The 25,208-nt window shown below is 37.5% G+C and overlaps 3 protein-coding genes across 12 annotated transcripts in view; 1 reads left to right on the top strand and 2 right to left on the bottom strand.

The window, feature by feature from the left end:
* The window catches only part of mtmr7b (myotubularin related protein 7b), a 189,577-nt gene that overhangs the window by 117,546 nt on the left and 46,823 nt on the right, over positions 1-25,208 (bottom strand). The window lies entirely within an intron of this gene.
* Positions 1,816-4,552, bottom strand: fgf20a (fibroblast growth factor 20a). The gene is made up of 3 exons (XM_079864246.1): positions 3,641-4,552; positions 3,035-3,138; positions 1,816-2,834 (listed from the first exon to the last, which is right to left on the bottom strand). Exons 1-3 carry the CDS (start codon positions 3,915-3,917, stop codon positions 2,589-2,591), a joined length of 627 nt encoding a protein of 208 aa, XP_079720372.1. The 5' UTR covers positions 3,918-4,552; the 3' UTR covers positions 1,816-2,588.
* Positions 7,013-25,208, top strand: part of micu3a (mitochondrial calcium uptake family, member 3a) — a 33,283-nt gene continuing 15,087 nt past the window's right edge. For 4 of the 10 annotated variants that reach the window (XM_079856946.1, XM_079856947.1, XM_079856944.1 and 1 more), the window contains exons 1-8: positions 7,015-7,346; positions 9,466-9,613; positions 11,658-11,689; positions 11,866-11,944; positions 15,833-15,880; positions 17,309-17,391; positions 17,509-17,580; positions 22,929-22,970. In XM_079856946.1, the coding sequence (XP_079713072.1) occupies positions 7,044-7,346; positions 9,466-9,613; positions 11,658-11,689; positions 11,866-11,944; positions 15,833-15,880; positions 17,309-17,391; positions 17,509-17,580; positions 22,929-22,970 (807 nt within the window). In that variant the 5' untranslated portion in view covers positions 7,015-7,043. Of the gene's footprint in view, positions 7,347-9,465; positions 9,614-11,657; positions 11,690-11,865; positions 11,945-15,832; positions 15,881-17,308; positions 17,392-17,508; positions 17,581-22,928; positions 22,971-25,208 lie in introns of all 10 variants that reach the window. The other 6 variants (XM_079856942.1, XM_079856943.1, XM_079856948.1 and 3 more) reach the window with 4 other exon arrangements.

Here is a 25,208-nt window from a genome sequence, read left to right as displayed (position 1 = left end):
TCTGGTGCTACTCAATGTTTAAAAAACAATGTTGAGGTACACTGTAAAACATGGAAACCTGTAATTTTTACCCTAAAAGGGATAGTTTTAATTCTGTAATGATTTATTCACCATCATATAATTTTTTTTCAGTGTACTGTAATTTGATTTAAAATTTGATTTGAGATCATGTTAATAGTAACAGGACTAGTGTCATTTGAATAAGCAGATTTTGATATGTAACATCCACGTTAACTTACGATTTCATTCTACATGTTATACAAACATGAAATATCTTGACTGAGCAGATGGAATGGGTTTAAATATTACTTTATATTGTACTTATAATAATACAGTAAAAACAGCAATATTGTGAAATATTATTACAATTTAAAATAACTGTTTTCTATTTTAACAGATTTTAAAATGTCATTTATTCCTGTGATGGAAAAGTTGAATTTTCAGCATCATTACTCCAGTCTTAGAGTCGATCCTTCAGAAATAATTTGAATATGCTGATTTGTTGCACAAGAAACATTCCTTCTAATTATTATCAGTTAACAGTTGTGCTGCCTAATTTATTTGTGGAAACCATGATTGATGAATAGAAAAGAACAGCATTTATTTGAAAAAGACATAATATATGCCGCATTTTATCAATTTAATGTCCTTGCTGAATAAAATATTATTTTTTTCTTTTTTTAAAACAAATCATACCGAGCCCATTTTTTACAGTAAGATATTTTTTCTATATGCTGTTTGAGTTCAAATGAGTCCTATATATCCACTGTTTTGCATTCAAATATTTAAAATGAACATAACTTTAGCATTCCCGCTGACCCTTTTTAGTTACACTAATGTGCTTGTATCTGACACTTTTTTACACAATTTTGATATGTGGTAGATTTGTTGCATTTAAATGTGCAAAAAAAGTGTTACAACACTCACCATCTCCCCTATTTCTCTGTAGTGTGACCGAGAACCCTCATACCAGTGTTATTTTGGAAACGCATGTGTTCCTCTCCCTTTACATTACTTAAAAAGGATAATTTCCTTCCTTAAACACACATAGTCACCTCACTCTCACAGACAGCCAGGTTGACAGGCAGCCAGCTCATCGAATGTCATCAAAGCTGATGAATCACAACCGTAAGGGGGGATAGGAAGTGAAAAGCATCAAACAGAAAGCAATAAGAGATGAGAAAAACACTTCAGTAATTGTGTTTTTTTTAAACCGCACGTGACTGTGTCTGTCTTGAAATGACCTCATGCTTCCTAAGAAAACTTCCACCTGCACTGGCTCAGTAAATGTATATCCCACAATCCCGCGTCCTACAACAGCTTTTTTTAATCCTAGTGCATGGCTTTCAAAAGACACTTAGCAAAAGAAAAGGCCACTTTGTAGAGGGCAGCCCAAGGTGTCACTTGAGAAGGTTGCCGTAGGAAGAGAAGGGGAGGGGAAATTGTTTTTAGGTCATTGTGTTTTAATGTTAGCATTGTACTGCCTTTTTAACAGAGGCTGCCAGGGAACCCAGGGAATTTAGTGAAATGGAAAGATCCTGACACATTTGTTTTGCAAATCGTATTATCGTGACTTACATGCATGTGTACTGTTTAGCATAAACATTTAGGCTTTTAAGCGATTAAAAGCTTATTTGATTTCATTTCACCCAACAGGATCGATGAAGATCAGACAGACACCTGCTGTCCCTGCTTCCGTTTCCCTAAAAGTCTACCTTTTTTTTTTTTTCTTACTCCAAATAGAAATTCAATAACCATTCACCTCTGACAGGTGACCTTATGTTTCTACTGAAAAGACAGACACAACAAAATGCAATCATTTGAACTGTTTTAATTCCCCAGTGAATTCTGGAACATTCTCAGGCTCGTAAGGATCTGGTTTAATGACATGAGAGATACACACACACACAAAAAAAAGAAAGAAAGCGGGGAACCCCGTGGTGGACCACATACAACCGAAAATTAACAACTCATAAGAAAATACTTTCTTCAGTAGTTCTGTCTCTAGAAGTCGTGTCTCTATAGCGGTAGAAAATAAAGCTCTCGTGACCTCCTGTTACATCTTGCATATATTCTTGTAAAAATATACTTTCAAAATAAATAAATATATAAAATAAATATCTCGAAAAAACATAAATTAAAGGACCTAAAGAGAAATGTTTGGAGGAGTTTGTCTCCTGCTTGTCCATGCCAGTGTTTGGAAGAGTATGAAATCTCTATGAAAAACATTTCGCAGAATTCCTTCAGAAGCCTTGTAGAATCTTCAGTAGTAAATGTCCATTATTCTCTGGCACGAGGTCCACCAGTGATAATTTGCCCTCTTTTAATCCAAAATCCCTACATATAGCAGGTGAATGGATCCAAAGCAGTGTTCTGTTCTTCAGGAACTATCCAGAGTCCAGACATTTGGTTCCTGCCACTGCAATCGAGGGCTTTCCATCTCCTGCTATTGCTCCAACCGTGGCCGCAGAAGAGGGCCTCTTTCCCCCCCCCCCGTCTGCACTGCTTTCTCCTGAGACAGGTCTGTCTGGGGGGGATAAAGAGCATGCAGGTGCTTTTTTTGGGTTTGAGTTTGAGGTTCAGTGGTTTCAGCTGTGACCTAGTATCTCCTTGTAGAGCTCAGGTACGCGCTCTGGATCCACAGGCCGCGGCAAGAAATGCGTGAAGCGCTGGTGCCTCCGAGAGCGGGCTCCATCCCGAGACGTTCCGTCTTTGTTGAGGGCTACGTAATAATGGGATCCTCGCTCGCCGTGTCGATACAGGTTAGAAGAGTAAGTGTTGTACCAGTTCTCCTCAAACTGCTCCCTGAACACACACTCCGCCGTCAGCTTGTCCTAAGAGAAAGAGAGGGGAAAGCAAGGGTTAACCACACTGCATAATAAGTTCAAACAGAAGGATAAACTGTGTCCAAAGGCTATTTGAAATTGCACCATAAATCACACTCTCGATTTAGCACGGGCAGGCTATGAATGAAATTAATTGTTGCATTACTCAACACAGTAACAGAAAAACACTATGTTCATGCTATACTTACAGATCCGTACAGATCACCCTTGCTGTTCATTCCCAGATACAATCCGCTATCCACACCACGGATGCTCACCATCCCCACAGCGAGGCTAATGAATTCCAATATACCTGTGAGAAAAGCACAGCTGTTAGTTCTCAGTGGAGACAGCAGGACAAGCACCTGCAATAGTGGCATCAATCTGCCCTATACTTAATTCATGACGTCTTTCGCGCTTAATCACTGTGTTTTGCTATATTATAATAAACATTATTCGAAAACAGTATGACCATGAAAATAATAATAACCACCCTTGTCATAATAATATCATCACATTTTACATTACAGTAGAGTTGCAGTTACATAGGTAGAGATTGACCAACAGTCAGCATCATGATGCATTTTTTTTTTTTTTTTTTTTTTTTTAAATAACAATTATCAGAATTTTAACCATTAAAATAATCATTATCAGTCCTGGTCAATTTCTATACTCAAATACGTAATATGCACAGTCTAAAAATACAGTGTTGCATGATTGTTGTTGTTATTATTATTATAGGCTAGTAATTTATTACAGTGGCATGCAATATTTGTAGCATTGAATATATTAATGAAACAACAATAAACACTTACCAAATCTGCTGTGGTCTTTTCTCGTGCCTTGCACCGAACCGTCCGGTAATATCTCGAGGTGGAAGCCGGTCCTGCAGTAAAGCTGCCGCCGACGGAGGATCCCTTTCAGATGCGTCAGGTCCGGTGAAGTGCTGCGTGACAGGCGCTCGGCGGAGATGATGTGCTCGTTCACCAGAGCACCGGAGTCCCCGGGGGGCGTGAGGACGAAATGAGACCCGTGCGCAAAGCTCTCCAAGCCGTGAGAGAAGCTGCCCACCAGCTCACCGACTGCACCCATCACCGACAGTCGAAGAAAAGTTGCCGTGAGGAGAGCCCCTGTGGTTTCTCTTTCCCTAGTGTTTTGCGCAGTCACTGCTTGCGGCTTTGACAGTCAATGCGTGTTTACATCCGATTCTCTCTCTCTCTCTCTCTCTTGCTCTCTCCCTCTCGGTTTAGCACATGCTCTCTCGACCTTCCAGGCTACTCCCCTTTGCTCCGGTCCCCTGTGTATCCAATACTCTCTCTTACGCACTCCAGCACACAAGCTTATGCGGCTTCTCTCCTCTTGTGCTCTCTGGATGTGACTGGCTCTGTACTGAAACACCAGCCTAAATATGGCCCTTATGTAAATGCCCTCTTGACATATGCTAATGGATCCCTTTATAGATGACTGTTTGAAACATAACTCCTTGATCGTTTGATCCTCTTCTTCTGTCTTCTTTGATGATCGGTTTCATCTGCATCCACGCGTTTAATCCATTGATGGATTATGATAAAAGTGCAGAAAGCAACATTGTGGAGATCAGTGCGCAAATCTTTGCAACGAGGAAAAGAAAAGTGCAGCTGGATGGCGAAGAGGGATGCGCACTGTGTACCGATCCGTTCCGTTCCCCGGGGTTTACGCGCACTGACGCGCTCTGGCGAATCTCTAGTGTGAAGCAGGTGGAAGCCAAGGAGGAAAAAGGAAAAGAAAGGGGGCGGTGCTCGAGAGAGAACGAGAGGGAGAGGGAGAGAGAGACAAGACTTCAAGGTGTGTAGTTATATGTGTGTGCGTTGTGCGTTAGTAATGATGCCAAAAAGTCTCTTGTTCTTGATTAGCGACTTGGTTTATGCCATTATTAAACTTAAGCTTAATCGATAGCCAGGTGTAAATGTATATGACCTATAAAATGTGCATGAAACTGCCTTTAAAAGAATAAAGAAGGAAAAGTCAAAACAACCTGCACATCTGTGCGAACGCCATCACTGCACTGTCAACTCTGACTGATGTGCCTTTGAACAGTTCCAGCATAACATGAGTTGAGATGAAGTATCAAAGATATCAAAGATCAAAGATTCATTACGCACAAAAGAAGGGTCATTAACACAAAGGAAACGAACTGTTTGATGGCAAATCGTTGATACTATGAGTGATTGATATAGAAATTTTCCAGCCCAACAGCTAAGAACATGCCTCAAAGTAGATATTACATGAAAGATTACTTAGGTATGGACCTGGTGTTGCCTTGTTCATTTAAAACAAGATGCGCGCGCCATCAACTGCTCTTACAAGTTCTCCGAAGACCCACCAAAGTCAGTTTATAAGTCAATTTATTATATTTTAAGTTGTGGTTTATTATACAATATAACATTAATAAAGGCAACCGGCTATAATAATAATAGTAATATCATATAGTAGCAATATTATTTTAGTATAGCCTATTATCTACTATATAATAGTGTAGGGTAGGCCTATAATGCTATATATATATATATATATATATATATATATATATATATATATATATATATATATATATATATATATATATATATATATATGCACACTAATCATAGAATCATTGAAACATTTAAGTGCCAAACCCCTTCTTTGCTATCTCTCAGGAGAATAGATCACGTCCACAGTAGGTGATTTATCAACGGTTCTCTCAAGGGACAAGTTCTCCCACGTCGTTCCCCTTAGCTCATTAGTATTTATGATCTCCAAAAATACCTTAAACCAAAATCAATGTGGTCAGCTAGAGCAGGATCAATCCACAGCCGCAGTGGATCGATCACTTGCAATAGAGATGTCAGTTATGTGCCAGATTTCGTGGTGACATTGACAGTTTGCTTGCATGGGTAAACCAAAAACACGTCATCATAGGAGTTTGGCGTTTTTCATAAAAGCTATAATCTCTGGTGAGACCTTTGAGTTACATCTGCGCGGAATGGGTTTTTTTTTAATGCCGCTCCCGCAAAAAAAAAAATGTTTTAAAATATGTTTCACCCGAAACTTTCGCTTTTTGTCCCGTTCCCGCCCGCAAAAGTCCGTAGGAATTCCTGGTGTAGTCTACGTGGATTCAGTCCCGGTCCGGTTAGACTCTGCCTCGTTCTGGTGTAGGCTTCTTTTTTCTTTTTTTCAATTTCCACACACGACGGTTCAGATAGTGACAGACTTCTGCGTGCTGTATTAGATAATTATATTTTGCGGGAGCCACGAGTCATTAATTTCTCTCGCTTTCCGCGCACCCCGCATCCGCGCTCAGCAATCCAACACTTGTCCCGTTAATCACTCTGTTGCGTCGGGTTCCGATTGCAGACTCTGCTTGAGTCGTAGACCTAGATGTGCAAAGCAGATGTGCGCACATTTGACTTCAATGACTGTACAAATGTGTCAAAACTTTGATTTGCATAAGTAGAACTATGTGCGAATAGATCATAAAGTTGTCTGAATATGAGAAGGTTGAAAAAAAGTCTAAATAAGGGATTTTCTAGATGTAGGTACTGTACAATGTATGAATTATCAGTAGACTTCTGAAATTAATTTCTGTCACTGAGGTACATTTTGCAGTGAGCATGCCTACATCTGTTGAGGTTCGTCTTGCGCAACATTTTTTTTTTTTTTGCCGCCCTATTGCCACTAAACTAAATTTTAAACAAAACACTAATTTTTATGTTATTCGTTTATGATGTTTATTTGATGTTAATTTGTTATATGTTAATCTATAATAATAGTCTATAACAAAACTAACATTTCTTGTAGCCTACTTATGTTTTGTCGACCTACCAAACGAAAAGCGCGGCAGTTGCTATGGTTACCTCATCAGGCAAAGGCGACGTGTTTAGCACACTCTGACTAACTTGTAATAGCTATAACTTTATTTGAAACGTTTCATTTATATGTAAAATGAACACCCCGACCTTTTGTTTAGACTTCTTGTGGGGGGTTCAAGCCTGAATTTGAGATGTCCTAGTAATCAGACTTAGGCTATATGCGTTGGAAACCCTTTTATTATATACATAACATTTTAATTGTATAAGTTTATATTACATTAACGTTATATACGTTTACGACCAGAGCACAAATGTCATTTTGGACTTGCTGCTGCTCTGCTCTAGATGATCCCGGTGAGGGAGCAGCACATGATCTCGCGATGAATGAATGAGAATTCGAGAATCTTGCACAAATTCTGTCACACCAACAACAATGGCCGCTGTGCGCAGACTTGGAGGCTTATTTAGGAGTTTGCCGTCATCTCCAAGGAATGCTCTTTTTCGTTCTCCGGTGAAGGATAGCCGATGTAGGGGAGCAGCGGTTGCTCTGGGTGTTGCGGCCGGAGGAGCGGTGTTGTATTATTATTATTATTCAGAAATGTGCGGATTCAGAGGGAGAAAAGCCCCGAAAAACGGAACTGGCTGTCGGGCTCTGCTGCCTTCACTTCCCGCTGTAGCCGCAAAGGAGAAGGTATGACTGTTCCCACAGTGCCACGTAACTGTTTCCTATTAGTGTTTTTTTCCTGGCAAGGGTTTTTCATTGTCAAGTCTATGCTATGCAACTGCTTGTGGGACATGGGATGGGATTTTCATGCTGTAGAGTTTTGTGAATTGTTTTGCTTGAGCAAACAAACATTCATAATTCTTCGAGACTATGACAATGCGCATTTGTGTGATGCTGCAGCAGGAAGAAGGGCGCTTTCCCCAGTCATGGTGCTGAAATGACTGCGCACAACAGTGACTGTTTCAGATCTCAGATCCGAGCGTTACGGTTGGTTAAAGCAGCTATGAACCTGTGCTGTATCATAGAGGCCTGTCAAACAGTACCCTATCAGAATTGAGCTGTCATATCTAAGCACAGAATTCTTTGGCACGTGCATATAAACATATTTTTGGGATTTTTGTACCTTTGGCAGACGGTCAGATCTGGTTTCCAAGGGGTGCCATATGTTTTGGTCTGACTGTTCCCCTTAGTAACTAAATGTTTTCTTGTTTGGGCTGGAAATGTTGCATGTCAAGTTCTTCCCTTGTGTGAGTGGGTTACCACCTTGCTTGTGTGTGTGTGGGTGTGTGTGTGTGTGTGTATATATATATATATATATATATATATATATATATATATATATATATATATATATATATATATATTCATGTGATGGCAGATCTGAATTTTCAGCATCATTACTCCAGTCTTCAATGTCACATGATCCTTCAGAAATCATTATAATATGCTGATTTGGTAATCAGGTAGGCCTAACATTATTTTTATGATCAATGTTGCTTCATACTTTTTTTCAAATGTTGATAATTTTTTCAGGAATCTTTAATGAATAGAAAGGGTAATGAACAGCATTTATTGCATTTATTAACTAAATTTATTACATTTAATAAAGAATTTATTAAATAGAAAGCTTTTGTAACATTATAAATGTATTCACTGTCATATACAGAATTAATGGCACCCCTGGTAAATATGATTTAAAAAAATGTCTGTAAAAAATAAATCTGCATTGTTTATCCTTTTGATCTTTCATTCAAAAAATTCACAAAACTCTAACCTTTCATTGAAGGAAAATAATTGAAAGTGGGGGGGAAACTCACATTATGAAATAAATGTTTTTCTCCAAAACACGTTGGCCACAATTATTGGCACCCCTATAATTTTTTATGAGTAAAATATCTATCTCTCTAGTATATTCCCATTAATATTTACCTTTTTTAGCACACCAGGGTGACTAGGAACATGAAATTGTCCAGCTATGACTTCTTGTTTCACAGGAGTTTAAATATGGGGAAACACAAAGGTGTTCACTCGCCCAAAACAAACTCCAGCATATTCAGTTGTCAGACACGACTCGATCTTCAAAAGGGACCGGATTCTATGGTCAGATGAAACTTAAAAAAAGAGCTTTTTGGCAGCAAAGCCACCATATGGGTTTGGTGCAAACAGGGATAACAAGTACCCCATACCCACGGTTAAATATACCGCTTGGATAATGTTGTTTGCTGGAGGTCCTGGACATCTTGTTTAGATACATGGTATCATGGATTCTTGCAAATACCAACAGATAAAAAATCTGTTAGAAATCTTATAATGGGCCGTGGTTGGATCTTCCATCAGGACAACAATCCAAAACAAACATCAAAATCAACACAAAAATGTGTTACGGAGCACAAAATGAAGCTTCTGCCTTGACCGTCCCAGTTCCCTGACCTGATGAGTGGAGTGAAAGAGAAGAAGCACTAACATGGATCTGGGAATCTGAAGGATCTGGAGAGATTCTGTATGAAGGACTGGTCTCTGATCTCTTGTCAGGTGTTCTCCAAAATCATCAGGCATTATAGGAGAAGACTCAGAGCTGTTATCTTGGCAAAAGGAGATTGCAAAAAGTAAAAGGGTGCCAATATTTTGGAGAAAAACATTTATTTTATAATGTGATTTCCCCCGCACTTTCAATTCTTGTACTTCAATGAAAGGTTAGATTTTTTTCAAATTGTTTTGAATGAAAGATCAAAAGGATAAACAATGCAGATTTACTTTTGATAAGATGTTAACAAATTTGTGTTTTGCTTGTCATTGGTTCTCGCAGGCTCCGCTGTTTGATTTTGACGAAGGTGACGTGTACATGTCGTCTCATGAGCATCGTTTCCGTCTCTTCAGCTCAGTGGAGTATGAGGGACAGCTGTACATGACTCCGCAGAACTTCATCGAGTCGGTCACCATGAGTGAGCCCCGCAGTGAGTAACACATATGCTCCATCTAAACTCAGAGTTACACTTCATTTAAACTTCTATAGGAACAAAGCTCTTTACTGTAAAATCTGCTTAATTTGCCTTACTTTAAAAAGCATGCAAAATGTTTGCCTTGTTTCACAGATATGGCTTAGTTTAAACCAGGATTAGGCCTTAGTTAAATTTGGACATTTAAGCAACTTTTTTTAAATGTGCCTTAGAAAAAACATAACTGGTGTGCATCTTGAGAGAAAAATAAGATATGTCAGTGCAAGTTGCTTTCAGTTAAGACAGCTCAAGCTTGCTTTTTCGCCTTGTCTGTGAAACCGGGTAACAGTATTTACTTGCCTCAAAGTAGAATTGTATGCTTTTTTTATGAAGTACTTGATGATCTTGGACTAATGTGGTCTTCTCAAACCATTTAAGTTAACTAGTTCCAAGTAGACTTAACTCAGGTCTGATTATGTGCATCATTTCGTTTGTACATTTATTCATTTAGCAGGAACACTTTGATCCAAAGTGACTTACACATGAGGAAGAGAGAGATGTTTAGATCTCCGTTTTACTTATTTAAATAAGATTAAAAAAATCATATTATTATTGTTAATTAAGGAAAATATGACTAGCTTCTTTTTCCCAAGTACTTCATAATTCACATAATATAATTAGGACAGCAGTGTGAATTAAATGTTTTGTTGTCGTGCCTTAATCTAATAGTATGCTAATTAATAGACATTAGTAATGAAAGTCTTAATGGGCCGGATCAAAGCTATTGAAGAGACCCACAGCAGTGCTTACTTAGCTGTTAATCTCTACTGTTGTTTTGTCTTTGAAGTGCATGTCTTGATAGAATAAATACAATAAATGTCATAATGTTCCAGTAGACACACCAGGCATTAATCTTATATAAAAGGAGCATGACATCCATTAATGCTACACCTGCAAAAGTTTATTGTTTGTCCTTGCTCCATGTCGTGACAAAGGTTGATCATAGAGTTGCACGATTGATCATTAAAAGATTGTGATTTGATTCCAACACTCATGCGATCTTATTCCTAAATGACAACAATTTGCCTCTTGTCTATTAAACCTTTAGACAAGTACGATCACATCGGAACATTCAAATCTGCCGCTGACCCAGAGAGAGCAGGTGTCATGTTTAGATATGAAACAGCTTCTCAAACAGTCTTTTCAACCATTATTTCTGTTTCAATAAGTCATATGGACCCTTTTCACATTTCCAGAGTTTTTTTGTCATTAACTTCCAAGGTAATATAACACAACAACATATAGCGTAATAAATGTGTATTACATTTTTTTTAAATTAAAAAATTAAAATCTTTACTAGATTTGTGATGTAATAACTGTGGAAACGCGTCCTCAAATAGAATCACCTTTTGAAAGTAACTTGACGCTTCAAAAAAGGTTTGTATCAATGACATCGTTTCAGCAGTAGGTGGCTACAAGTGACCGTTGAAAATGGATTTGTCATTGAATCATTGATTCAGAACGGCTGATTAGCATGAATAGCAGAAGGGAGGTGTGATTCTAATGTGATATGGATCATTTGTAAAGTTTTGTTTCTATGTTTGCAACAATGACATACGTTCATAATACATAAACATAAAGACACAATCAGGATAGCAGTTGCATTATGTCAGATTCTGCTGTATGCTCTTGGCACATGAAGCAAAGCCTGTGGGACAAACTGACCTTGAGCCTCCAGCAGAGCTCCATAGGGCTGCTTGGCTGGTTGCTATGAGAGAGAACAGGACTGTGTAGCCCAGCTCTGTTCCTGTACACTAACTGTAAATTAACCCTCTCTCTGCAAAAAAAACCCCAAAACAAAACACATAGATATTTTAGTGGGAATTTAAAAACCTTTAATTGCAGGATTTTGTTGAGCAGAAAAATGCTACTCTGAAAACCATCTCGTTGTTTTGTCTGATTGTTAAATGGCGTGAGACCCCTATCCTGATCTTATCTAACAGGCCACCCTCTTTCTGTTTCTTTTTGTTGCTCTCTGTCTCTGGTCGTCCATTTTTCTTAGTCAAAAAACCTTGGAGGTCCCTCAACAAACAGGTCTGTTTTAAAACTATTGCTAAGTGCATGCTGTGATAGCTCAGTTAAATTAGGCCTATTTATTATTTATCGATAATATTTAGGTTTGCATTTCATAGTGTATTTATGCATGCAAATAATGTAGAGTCCAGAGATGTTTTTTTTTTTTACTCTGTATGTTTTGTCATGTTTTATAGGAGCTGGAGAAGATCTTGTCTGACACTCCACCAGTTTGGAAAGGAACATCCAAGCTGTTCCGGAACTTTCGGGAACGAGGTGGGTTTTGAATTTCAGCTCATTAATAGAACTAAAACACTTTATCGGGGTCATATTAAGGCAGCGTGTGCAAGTGTGTGTGTGTATGCAAAAAAATATGGAAATAATTCATCAATCATCATTCTATCTCTCATAATATATACTGCCGCTCTAAAGTGTGGGGTCAATAACTCCATTCAGTGTCACATGATCCTTCAGAAATCATTCTAATATGCTGCTTGTCTACTCAAGAAACATTTCTTATTATCAATTTTGAAAACTGTTGGGCTGCTTAAAATTTTTGTGGAAACCATTACACAATTTTTTTTCAGGATTTTTTGGTTATAATAATAAGCTTTATTAGTTCAAAATTAGTTCATTAGAACCTTATTAGTTCAAAAGAACCTAATTTTATTTAAAATAGAAATATTTTGTAACATGTCACAGTCATTACTGTCACTTTCGATGAATGTAATGCATCCTTGCTGAATATAAGTATTAATTTCTTTAAAAATGTCTTCCTGATCGCAAACCTTTGAATGGTAGTGCATAATTATATTATGTAAATCTTGAAAAAAGAAAAAGAGAAGAAATCACATTTGATTTTGATGTCATGACCTTCTTCGAACGATCTATTCATAAAGAATATGGTATATGAATACAGTGTACTCAGTGTCGATGTACCTTGAAATTACCACCTAATAGACAGAAATGGGGCTAAAAAGGCTGTTTCTCAGTTTTGTGGCTGGTGTACAGAATAATATAAAGTTAAATCCAGTCTTTCAGAGTTTTTCTGAGTGATGCTGAATTGTCCTCGCCATTCCCGTCTCTCTTTCTTCCTTGCTCTCTCCCATTGGGTACCAGTCAAGCACCAGTTAAGCCTAGGCCTGAGGCTTTCACTTCCTGTGAGCACTCCTAAAAATAACTCACTCTCTACGTCTCCCTCTCTCTTACTGTTTCCATTCCCTCCCTCTCATTCTCTCACTGGGACCAGTGCAACGTACAATCTCCAGGCAAAATACATGCTTTCTGACCAAAACGAAGAATAAAACATAAAAACAGAGTGCAGAATGGCATTAATACGTAAATAAATATTGTTGAAATAACTGCACGAGCGAGCAGTTCTTCAGCAGCACAGCCACAATTAAAGTATTTGCCTGTGGCGTACGCAACAGCACTTGCTCACACCACCAGCTAATTCCCAGTGGTGATAATTATACACACACACACACACACACACACACACAACCACTCCACCCTCTTACACTCCAGCAGGACTCTAAAAATAAACCTTCTGAATTCTGTTCTTCCTTGTAGTAATTGCAGTTTTTGAAATCATCACCTTAAATTGGCGGTGGTACATTTATCTCGGTTTCACTGATGATGAGCCATGCATCCAGAAGGTGCCTGTGAGCCAGAAGCTTCAGCTTGACTCGGCATCTGATCTAAAGCTGTGGTAATGATAGCATGCAGAAGTTAATTGAGGAAGCTGTGCTAACGAGATCCGTGAATGTGCTCTGGTCTCCAAGGAGCAGTTTCTAAGAGAAAGCGAACACAGCGGACGTCATAGTGAAGAACTTGAAGGAAGCATGGGAAGTTCAAAAGTTGCAGGACAATCTTCAGTATGACTTTGAGAAATCCTTATAGCAAGGAATTGAACACCAAGAACACTATTGATTGATTTATGAGTATGATTGTTTACTTAAAATTATGTATTGGCAAATACTGTTTGCGTTCCAAAATGTATTTATTTGATCATTTATTGGTTTGTTCGTTTATTTATTTTTTTAGTTAGTTAGTTTAATTTTGAGTAATACATATTACTAATATGTAATAATATAATAATAATAATAATAAAATATTAATAATAATATTTATTTATTTATTTATTTATTTGAGTATGACTTTGTTTCCCCTTAAAATAAAACAGCAAATATGTTGTTATTGGTTTATTTGTTTATTAATTTATTTATGAGTATGATTGTTTCCTTAAAATAATGTATTTTTTTCTATAAAAATAGCACAATGGCCTGCATGTTAATTTTGCTTGAATTTACTTTACAACTGCAAATAGTAAAAAAAAATTTAAAAAATAAATGCAAACTCTAAAAATAAATATATTTAGTGTTTAAAATAAACTAACCACCCAGTCATACGTTATGATGGCAAATAAATAGAAATAGAAATTCATGTCATTTTCCCAAATTAAACAATTTGGCCAGCCAAATTAGTACCAACATGAACAGGTTATGTGACATGTCCTCATCTTACTGTTGAACCTGTGATTAATATTTGAGTTCAAGTTGTTTTGTTGTTGTTGGGTCCATGTTAAATCTGGTTGAGAACCACTAATACAGACTGGATGAATAGCACTTTTGTGCATGTTTTTTTTAATAACAAAAATGCTGCAAATATTTTCCATTACTGTTGATATGCATCCAGATCAGGAACCAGACCTTTCTCGAGAACGATCGGTATGCAAACCTTTAAAAGTATGTATCATCTCGTACAAACACATCAGATTTGGCATTTAAAGTCAATACACCTCACTAGGAGACAATCCATCCTTAAAATTGGGACTGTATTGAACAGGAATGAATGGAATGTAAAAACAGCGCCTCTTCATTTAAGGAGCCCTGCGCCAAAACAAAGATTTACTGCATATGCAAGCAGCATATAAACATTAACAAAATGTCTGCAGCTAAAAGCCTGGTTTTACTAGTTTAAAGCAGCTTTTAGACATCAATTAATCTGTTTTAGATCCTCAATGATAACCTTTGACCCAGAGTCTTCAGGTCTAACCACAGTGAATTTTAAAGGAGCAGTTAAAAACCCTGTATTATTTTCCATAAAACATCTATTCCAGATGTTAAAATGTCAAAGTTTCAATTGAACATGAGTGCAAATGAGATTTGAGAGCTCTGGCAGAGTGAACGCTTGTCAGGGAATAATTCAGTTCCTTCTAAGGCAAATAAGTAAATATCCTCGAATCTTGTCTCTTTTGGCCCAAGTTGTCTTGCTCAGTGGACTTTGAAAGCCTCTGTATTGCTTGAGTGAGTGTGTGAGACTGCTGGGGTTGGGTTGAATTTTCAGTGTCAGGTTTTCCTCCCGAAGGCGCACAGGCAGTGTCCCGTAACACTCAGTCCACTCACCCTGAACTATCTGTATGCCTGCTACTGTCTCCATGTCCCCCTTCACACAGAAGCTGTGGAGAGGAACACTTTCAGTGGAGGTGTAGGAAAACGTATCCCTTCGCTCTGCCCTCCCCCAGTGCCTTTACAGGACTTCCATCTTTCCATCAGCCCACCTTCGCTTTGTCTCTTTTTTGCCTTTCTTTTGACTCTCACTCTCTCTGTCCTCCGTACTCTACTTTGCCACTTTTCTCACGAGTCTAACAAAAGCAGGGACAGTTCCCTGTCTAAATGGGGCACATCTCCTTGGCCTGACGGATGCCTCTAGAACACCCTTATCCAAACAGAAGCCTTTGAACGCTACAGCCGGTCACTCACTGTGTCAAAGTCTTCAGCTTCAGTGTGTGGGCCAAACGCGGGGCAAATGTTGCCTAAATGTAGATGGACACTTTAGCTGAGAGGCACCTTTTTAGATGTTATCATCATGAAAGAGGGGATTACTTGTCCTGCCTTTTTCTTTTTTTTTTTTTTTTGGAGCAGGAGAAGAAGGGAAAAGGGTATGCGACTCCATCTATCTCTAGAGGCCCCCTAGCTTTGAAAATTCAGTAAACATTTTAATCCAAGCTTCAGATGAGCCGCCTCCTGAGTTTTCAGTTTAGACAAAGAGTAAAAAGAAAAAGGAGAGATTATAAAAAGGGAAGACGTGACCATTTGAAGGTTGTTAGTGTGTTACTGTACATTAGCAGAATGGATGTGACCCTTTGATATCCTTTTTCAGGCATCATCGCTTACACGGAGTATCTCTTTCTGCTCTGCATTCTGACAAGTGAGTATGACCTCTATCTCTCCATCTTTTCTCCCTCTTAACCTTTCATTCTTATCCCATGCTTTAGTTTGCTGTGCCTCTCTCTTTTGAAATCAGCACACTATGCATGTATCCTATTTTAAACATGTATCAAGGATCGTTCTGGTCCATGTGGATGTTTTATGTCTCTAGTGTGGCTCAGACTCAGACAAGGCCCACCCAGACTCTCACCCTCACCCAAAAAAGTTGAGCTAAAGCCACATTTTACTCACTGCACATTTATCAATGTTTTAGACTTTGTGCTCGAGTACAGAGAGGTTGAGAGAGATTGCTATTTCTAAGCTCACAAGACTATATTCTCAGTTATATATATATATATATATCATTGAAATGTCATATGTTTCTCATTCTCGTGTGTGTAGGCTATATATAAACATATATATGTATTTGTCTGGACAGCAGACCACAATTTTTGCCTATAATCATAAAAAGCTTTAGTGCAAATTGAATTTGACTTTTTTTGTATTTAAAGTGTAAAGTTATCTCAGATTTGTCACCAGTTGTCGAATTTTGTCTGACTAACAAAATTCATTTGAGTTCCCTAAAAATGTTCGTTATCAGAACCCCAGTTGGAACACTTAAAAATTCTAGTGAAATCAAAGAAATTTATTAAAAGTTGTAAAAAAACAGTGACAATTTTCGCTTATGCAAATATACAATTCCATATACATTTGTCATCTATCTAGAAACAAATTAGACAAATGTTGCACTTTACATTTATTAATGAATAGCATAGCCCAGGTAGTTTTCTGATGGGTGTATTTGACGGGAAATATTTCCGTTCCAATTAATTTCTCAGACTTTAGGATCCTGGCAAATCTGAGCACAGTTTGTTACATTGTTGAGATGAAACATTCATGTGTGTGAATAGGGTCTTTTGCTCAAGATCAACAAAAGTCTTCATTTGTTCTTCATGTACCTTTTAGGAGAAATAACAGATCTAATTTATGATTGTCCATTCGTACAGAGTTGTCTGACTAAGCTAGTGTCTAAAAGTAGCTGTAACACACAGTATAAACAGAAATGAACTGCCTAACATGTGTTCTCTCCTCTGCTGTTGCTTGGGCAACATAACAAAGTGGAGGAGGCATGTGGCTCTTGATGGGTTGAAAAACACCTGAAGAGAGTGATGAAAGGAAAAGTGGTGAAAGCAAAAGTGTATTGGAAGTTCTTGGGGTGATAACAGGTTCTTACAAATGTGGGCCTCACCTCTGATCTGATCTCGGATTTAGCCACCTAGTGGTTAAATGTTTAATAATGGTTTACCAGATTTTCCATTTCCAATAATGGTTTACCAGACTAAATACATTTATACGTAGTATTGTTTAATTATATGCATGGTATAGCATATTGTAATAAGTTAACATTCTTTTCACATCTATTCTTCAGAGCCTCATGCAGGCTTTAAGATTGCCTTTAACATGTTTGACGCTGACGGTAACCAGATGGTGGATAAACGGGAATTTCTTGTGGTGAGTGGATAGAGTGTAGATTCTGGCCTTAGAAGTTTGTTTTTAAACAATCTTCTTGGTTATTTAATCATTCGACTTTATTTATTTGCTTTATTCCTTCTCTATTTCTTTTAATAGTTGCAAGAAATCTTCCGAAAGAAAAATGAGAAGAAAGGAAGAAAGGGAGATGCAGAAAAATCTGCTCAACTGGTAAGTTGATATCAGGTTGTTTGTTTGTAATAATATTGTAATCTATTTTTAAGTTCCAGTTATCCCAAATTGTACATTTAAAGTTGTAATCCTATATAAAAATGAAAGCTTTACACATTTGCACATTTAATTTGGAAAAATAATGCAGTCATACAAATCAAAAATTACTTAGATAAAGTTCCATATACATTTGTCATCTATCTAGAAACAAATGCTTTACAATAATTGTATAGCAGTAAGCAGTAAAAAGGTAATCACAACTTTTTATCTCACAATTCTGACTTTTTTCCACATTATTGCAAGTTTACTTCTCACAATTCTGGCTTTTTTTCATATATAAACTTGCATTTGTGAGACAAAAAAATCACAATTCTTACTTTATAACACGCAATTGCAATTCCTCAGAATTGGACTTTACAGTTTACAGATATAAACTCGCAATTGTGAGGGAAAAAGTTGCAATTACCTTTTTAAATTGCGAGATTATATCGCAGAATTCTGAGGAAAAAGTCTGACTTGCGAGATATGAACTCGCAATTAGGAGAAAAATAGTCTGAATTGCGAACAATTGTGCGATAAACTCACAATTTCCCTGTTTGTTTAATTTGATTTATCTCATGGCGGAAGCAAGCTTCCATACATTGCATATTTCTTTGTCTTTTCTCGCAAAGGGATTTTTAGATGTAGAGTTATATGGCTTTATAAAGTTACGTTTATTGTAGCAAATCAGTAGTGGTCAGTATTGTCTAAATGGCCCCACTTCTTTTAAACTGATGAGTGGGACATATTATTGGAGAAGAGTTTAATCCAAAATCAAATCAGTTTTAATGATTACTAGTATCTGTTTCTGTAGAGCCATGCAAACAAGAGGATTTCATGTGATCAACAGAAGTTCAAAGACTTGGGATATAGTCTCTGTCTTTCTCTACATTGTCTTTTTTTCCACATTACTGAGGATTCTTATTTAAAATGATGCCTCTTTTGTTATTCTTCTGTATAACGGGAAATAGATATTTTGCCATGACACAATACAACGTTTCATGTTTTGTGCCTTGGCAACCAGTATCAAGAGCAAACATGTATTTTTAAATGCTGCAAATGGAGGCATTTAATGTCATATAAATCAAACCTAACATTGGGAAAAACATTTTTTTCAGAATCTTAAGGTCACAAATGTTGATTTTACTGAGAATATTAAGACGTTTGGCTTATTTTGTATAGGGTGCGTGTTCAGATGTCATTTTCCCTAGGCTCTTATTAGTTTTTAAGAAGAGAGCATTACTGTGAAAAATGCACTTGTCATATAATTGCGTTTTAATTTGTAATTTTTTTCAAATGTCAGTTTCAGTGTTGGAGGTATAAGTAAAAAATAACCACTAAGTAGAATTGCTGTTTGGCAACAACTTTGAGCTTTTAAGCATTGTGCTTTGTTATAATCTAATTGAGATGCTTGTTTGTCAAATTACTATGGGATATAAATGTTGCCAGGTTGTGAAAACTTAATCAGTGATATTGTTATTGTGTGAAGGATCATATACTTTGTGTAAAAATCTTTCAACATATCATTACTAAATTATATACTGTTCTGCATAAGATATAAATGGAGGAGTGACATCCATTCACACTCACTGAATTCAGCGCTCTTTGAAAGCACTTGGTGTGAAATACTGGTACTGTAACATGTAATTAGTGGTGTTTGCATCAGTATTTGTTTTTCTCGTACTTGGGGTTAGTAACATGAGCAAACCCCTAACCCTAAAGCCTCGTTCACACCACCAGCAACTTTGTCGCTGTATGACACAAGTCTCTGTGAAGATGCTTGTGGGCGTTCCTAATGCTGTCGCTCTAATGTTATTGGTAGACTGCACGTCTGGCCATATCTTTAGAAAATGCAATCACAAATGATATACAAAACTAAGATATCATTCTAATTTGACTAGGAATTAGACTTAAACGAATTAAAAGCAGCATCTGCTGTTGGGAGAGTGTCGTGATATTAAGCAGTGCTCGGTGCGTTCAATCATTAACCAGGTTCACGATCGTTCAATCAACAAATTAAACTCAATCATACTGTCAAAAATTATTAAAACGTCATTTGAATTTGACAAATAATACATTTTCTTGGCCCTACTAATCAACATAATTCAGGGGAAACTGTAATATGAACTACAGTAGTGTTAAACTGCTCACTGCATCATATAATTAACACACATACTATCAATAGCCGCTTTTCCACCGTCGGGCCGAACAGTTCTCATCCAGGCCAGCTGGTACGCTTACGGTTTAATTTTCCACTGTGGGGCTGATAACGGCCCCTCTTTGGTAACGCGAGAGTTTACAGACGATATGAGATGTTAAAGGGTTACTTCAGGATTTAGCATTAAGCTTTGTATTAGTAGAAAACCTGTAGTATTTTCGAATTACCATGCTTTCCACCCTCATATCCCCCTGAGACAAGAGATTTATGTATTTTATGTCTGGAAAAAATCCTCCGATGACGCAAAAATCGTCATTTTGCGTCATCGGAGGATTTTTTGGCCAGAGGCTAAAGACTACAGCCAGTAGATGGCGTTGTTCCGCATGTTTTCAGCCCGCCCATAGAGGGTTGGATCTCACTCACAGAATGTACACAGTGTCAGCCGTCTTTCTTTGGAAGCTAAGCTAGCAGGCTCTTGTTCTGTGGAGAAAGCTGAATAGTAGGAGAAAGCTGAGTAAGTAACCATCCTCCTTTTCCCGGACTTGTCCGGCTTGTCCGGCCCGATCGTTCAAAATGTCTGGGATTCAGCTTTTGTTTTCTGCGGTCGCTATTCCTTGTTTACATGCACACCTTTTGTTTCAATCTAACTGAATTCATTCCGATTGGTGAATTTGAATGTAGTGTTTACATGAACGCTAAACAAGTGATCGGTTGATGTGCGTTTTACCATTGCTAAGAAAAATTCCCGCTCCCCCGTGAGAGATGCGAGACCCGGAGCGTCTCAGTAATGACACCACCGGCCTCGCGCCGTTCTCCCGCGGCCGTCAGCCTCGTCCTGCTCGCCACAGTAAACATGATGAATGAATGGCGACTGTAGAACGCAAAAGCCGAATCCCGGACATTTTGGACGATCTCTAAATCCCTTGCAAACTCATCACGTAGGCTAGCTTTGTTGTTTTAAACTGCGCACTCTTACCGGTAGGCGTGGCCTCCTGAGACAGCGAAGCAAGTGCATTCTGGGAGTTGTTGTCTTTCATCCACATAAGCCAAAAATACATTTTCTGGCTTTTCTCAGTCTAGAAAGCTCCAAATTCAAAAATTTCTTCACATTTCTTCTACTTAAATGACCTATTTTAAATACACATTCATCTTCCCAGAGGTGAAGTATCCCTTTAATAGCGACCGCGTTATGAAGGATGATCAGATATTTCTTTTAATTGTATTATTCATTTCTGTTTTAAAGGGGTGGTTGAATATGTACTAACTTTAGTTAGTGTGTAATGTTGCTGTTTGAGCATAAACAACATCTGCAAGGTTATGACGCTCAAAGTTCAAAGCAAAGGGAGATATTTTATTTTAAAGAAATCGCTTTTTAAGGACTACAACAAACGGCTGGTAGGGACTACACGACATTCCTCCCGGGTTAGTGACATCATGAACCCTAACATTTACATAAACCCCGCCCCTGGAACACAATTTATAGATTATCAAGACAGAATATGCTAATTAATGACTAGAAGATAACTACACATAAGCTACATAAATTCACCAACTAACCATTCAGAAATGTTGTATGTTGTCACTTCTTCTTGAGTTTCTCCATCTTTCTGACTTCGGTTTGAACATAAAAGGCTAAAAGTTTTTGAAATTTCCAGTGCATGTCTGTGTGAGGTAAAAGGACACAAGCTGTTGTAGCTCCGCCCCCTGTGCTGGGAGCAGCAGCTCATTTGCATTTAAAGGGACAGACACAAAAAAGGTGCATTTTTGCTCACCCTCAAAAAGTGATAACTTTAACATGCTATATAAAATATCTGGGGGTATTTTGAGCTAAAAAGACTAATTTTACATCTTTCGAAAAGCGCATTATCCCACCCCTTTAAGTCTCTCAAATAGCACGCTAGAGAAAAACTGGTAGCCAGGCAACAGACAAGTGACCAATCCTGAGTTGCAACGTCACTTTAGGGATTCTACCGGTTAGACAACCGTGCTGAGAACAGTTTGTAATCGTGCCGTGCTGTACCAGGCTCAAGTGGAAACACAACCGGAACCGTTTCTTACCGTTCTAAGAACCATTTGCCCCAATGGTGGAAAAGCGGCTAATGTATGAACTCACTGACTGCCGACAGTTTCTTTTTCACGCATCAATTTTATTATGTGGTTACAGTCAATCATATAAATCAGTGAAATCGCTCCGAGACTCTGTCCTGTCTTGCCTGCACTTGAGACGGTGTCTTCACTCCTATTGTTTGTCACTCACGAAATTTGCTTAAAGTTAAAAACTCTTGTCGTGTGTCTCCCATCGCTTGACACACCTACATTCTGTCACCAACGGCCACTGTCGCTTGTGTCGCCGAAAGTCGCCAACTCTCCATTAAAAATGAATGGAATCCTGTCGCTTAGCTTCGTGCCGCTGGCAGTGTGAACGAGGCTTAATTGTTAAACTTTAGCATATAAAGCATAATCATTTGATACCTCAAATCATGCAGGTTGTCGAAGAAAAGTCCTGTTATATCTAGGGATGCACCAATATTAAAATTCAGGCCGATAACAAAAAGCCAATAATAAATGCATTATTAAATGTAAATTCTGATTTTACTGCCAGATGACAAATTGGGTTAAAAATCTGATTGGTGTGCATTGAACGAGGGACCCGAGCCTTATATTGGGGTCTTTTGACTTGGGTCACCTCTTAGCAACACCCTAGCACTCAGAACTTAGCAACCGCAGAACAACGCCCTAACAACCTAGCATCATGATGGCGAGTTTTGCAGAGGCAAGCACTGCTCACATTTTCTTCAGAAAATGTACAAGTATTGTTATATATGAGATGCTCAAAATCCCATATATATCTTAAAGAGTACAATAAGCCATCCTCTGTAAACTTCCTCTTGACTGTATTTGTTTTGCCTGCATTGGGTGCATAACCCTTCTTATCTCATTCACATGTCCAGTTTATCAAGGGCTGTCTGAGAGGGAGCCAGTTGTATTTCATCCCCTCTTGGAAGCCTGCGAAAGTGTGCCAACTGTCCTGTAGTTAAACCACTTTCTATTTTTTGCATGTTTAACCTGTGTCTTTGTCCATCTCTTCTTATGTGGTTCTCTCCTTCCTGTCCTCTTCCGCATGCTGTGACCTCTCCTCTCGTCTCTGTAGAGTATGCAGCTCTATGGATATCAGGTTGCACCCGTGAACAGTGTATGTATCACCCCCGGCCCTCTGACCTGTGAACTATAACCTCTGTGTGAATCTTGAAATCATGGAAGGAATGATGGGAGAATGAGAGAATGAAAATGAGGAGGGAGGTGGAGTGGACCTCAGAGGTCAGAGAGCATGTGGGTGTTTTGCCACAATCAGTCTAATTTCATTCTGATTGATTTTTTTTTTTTCTTTAACCACAACGTGTCAGTTACAAACTTCATCAGCGGGCTATAAAGAACAGGTCTGGGTAGTAGTGGGTGGAGTTGTTGGTGTAAAATGTGTTTTCTATTGAGCCAGCTCTGGAGTCTTTCACATTCACTTACATTAAATCATTTAATTACATCTCTCTCCCTCACTCCCTCACTGACAACCGAAAGAAAGGAAAGATCACACATGAGATGTTGAGATTGTTTTTCCTAGACAGCAATGAGATTAAATGGACATAAAAAGTCTGATATTTCAACTCAAACATTTTTCAAGACCAAATTTTAAACACTACCATTCAACCATTCAGATTGGGGTCAGTAAGATAAAAAATAAAAGATAAAATCTGTTCTAAAAGATTTCTATTCATTAAATAAAATGAAAAACCACTTTTCTCAAATATATTAAGCAAAACATTTTCAACATTGATAATAAGGTCATACTTTGTTATGTGTCTTGGTAACACTTTATTTTACAGTGTATTACACGTTACATGAAGTTACTGTATTAATTACTATAAATTGTGCTTAATTACATGGAACTAACCTTAAACCTAACCTAATCCTAACCCTATAGTAAGTACATGTAGTTAATTATTATTACACAGTACTTAAATATATAATCACACTGTTACACAGACACCTTAAAATAAAGTGTAAACGGTGTCTTTAACCGCTATGTACTTACATCAAAAATAAGTACAAATAGCCTACTTATCGTGTTAATGTATTACAAAACACTTTTACTGCTATTGAGGTGGGATACAGGTAAGGTTAGGGACAGCTTTAGTGGTATGGTTAGGTTTAAGGGTCAATTAAGAGGTATTGGAAGGGTCGACAGTGTAATTATCGATTTTTGAAATTAATTACAGCTGTAGTTACTTTCATGTATGTCTTAAATACAAGTACATTGCAAAAACATGTATGTACACAATACCTGCATTGTATCAAATGGTTCATTTAAATGTTAGTAAATAACAGTTAAAGACACTTAATATAAAGTGGGACCGATAAGAAATATTATTCAACCACCAATTCAGCATATTACCATTTCTAAAGTAATGGCTGCTGAAAATTCAGCTTCACAGGAATAAATTATATTTTAAAATATATTGAAATAGCAGTTATTTTCTGCTATTCTGCTATATTTCACAAATGTAACTGTTTTTACTGTTTTTTTTTTGTTTTGTTTTTTAAATAAATGCAGCCTTGGTGAGCATAATAGACTTCTTTGAAAGATAGTGGAGCTCTAGTCGATACTATTACAGTTTAATAAAAATTCATTTCAAAATCTTATTTCTGCCTATTTTTATACTTTTCCTGAAACGATATTGGAGATATCTGAGACAAATTTGATGACACTGAAAAAACTGAAAATATAAATGGGGACATGGCAAAAATATTTTTTGTAAAAAAAAAAAAAAAATACAAACATTATTTTAAAATAAATTTTCTTATTTAATACATCCCTGAATGTCCCCGACTCACTTTAGTGGACAATTGTGTCCCCATACAAACAGATACGTCCACTTTCACGATCAAACACATGATCAACTCAAGTACAAACACAAACATCTATATAAGAGTTTCCATGAAAGCCTTCCTGAGCTGGTGGTCCTTTTTTCTGGTTATGTGATGTTTGGATAAAGCCACTCTGTATATCTGTGAATCACATACAGAATATAGAAAGAGAGTGACTGAGTGAAAGACCAGCATTGTCCATTAAAGTGGCACCACAGGACTGATGAGAGAAATATATTTCCTGTTTTCCTTAACCTGATGTGTCACTTTTAGTCTCTCAGCCTCTGTATTCAATAAATCTGTAGAGAATAACAGGATAATTCATTGAATTATTGAAAATGCACACACTGCCATGTTGTGAAGTGTGCATGCAGTCATTTTCAATTATTCGGCTGTTCAAAATCAATATTTTTGCTTACAACATGGTTAGTCCATGCATTTATCAAAAAAAAAAAAAAAAGGAAAAAAATTGGTAACACTTTACAATAAGGTTCATTAGTTATCTACCTTA

This window comes from Squalius cephalus (assembly GCF_949319135.1).
Source record: "Squalius cephalus genome assembly, chromosome: 2".
In the NCBI taxonomy this organism is placed as follows: domain Eukaryota; kingdom Metazoa; phylum Chordata; class Actinopteri; order Cypriniformes; family Leuciscidae; genus Squalius; species Squalius cephalus.
This window is presented reverse-complemented; position numbering and strand designations above follow the sequence as displayed.

Excerpts from the sequence above, each read along its gene's own strand:
- fgf20a (XM_079864246.1), bottom strand. The coding sequence starts at position 3,917 with ATGGGTGCAGTCGGTGAGCTGGTGGGCAGCTTCTCTCACGGCTTGGAG. Across the intron at positions 3,139-3,640 it reads AAAAGACCACAGCAGATTTG|GTATATTGGAATTCATTAGC; the intron begins GTAAGTGTTTAT and ends CTTTTCTCACAG. Across the intron at positions 2,835-3,034 it reads AGGGTGATCTGTACGGATCT|GACAAGCTGACGGCGGAGTG; the intron begins GTAAGTATAGCA and ends TCTTTCTCTTAG.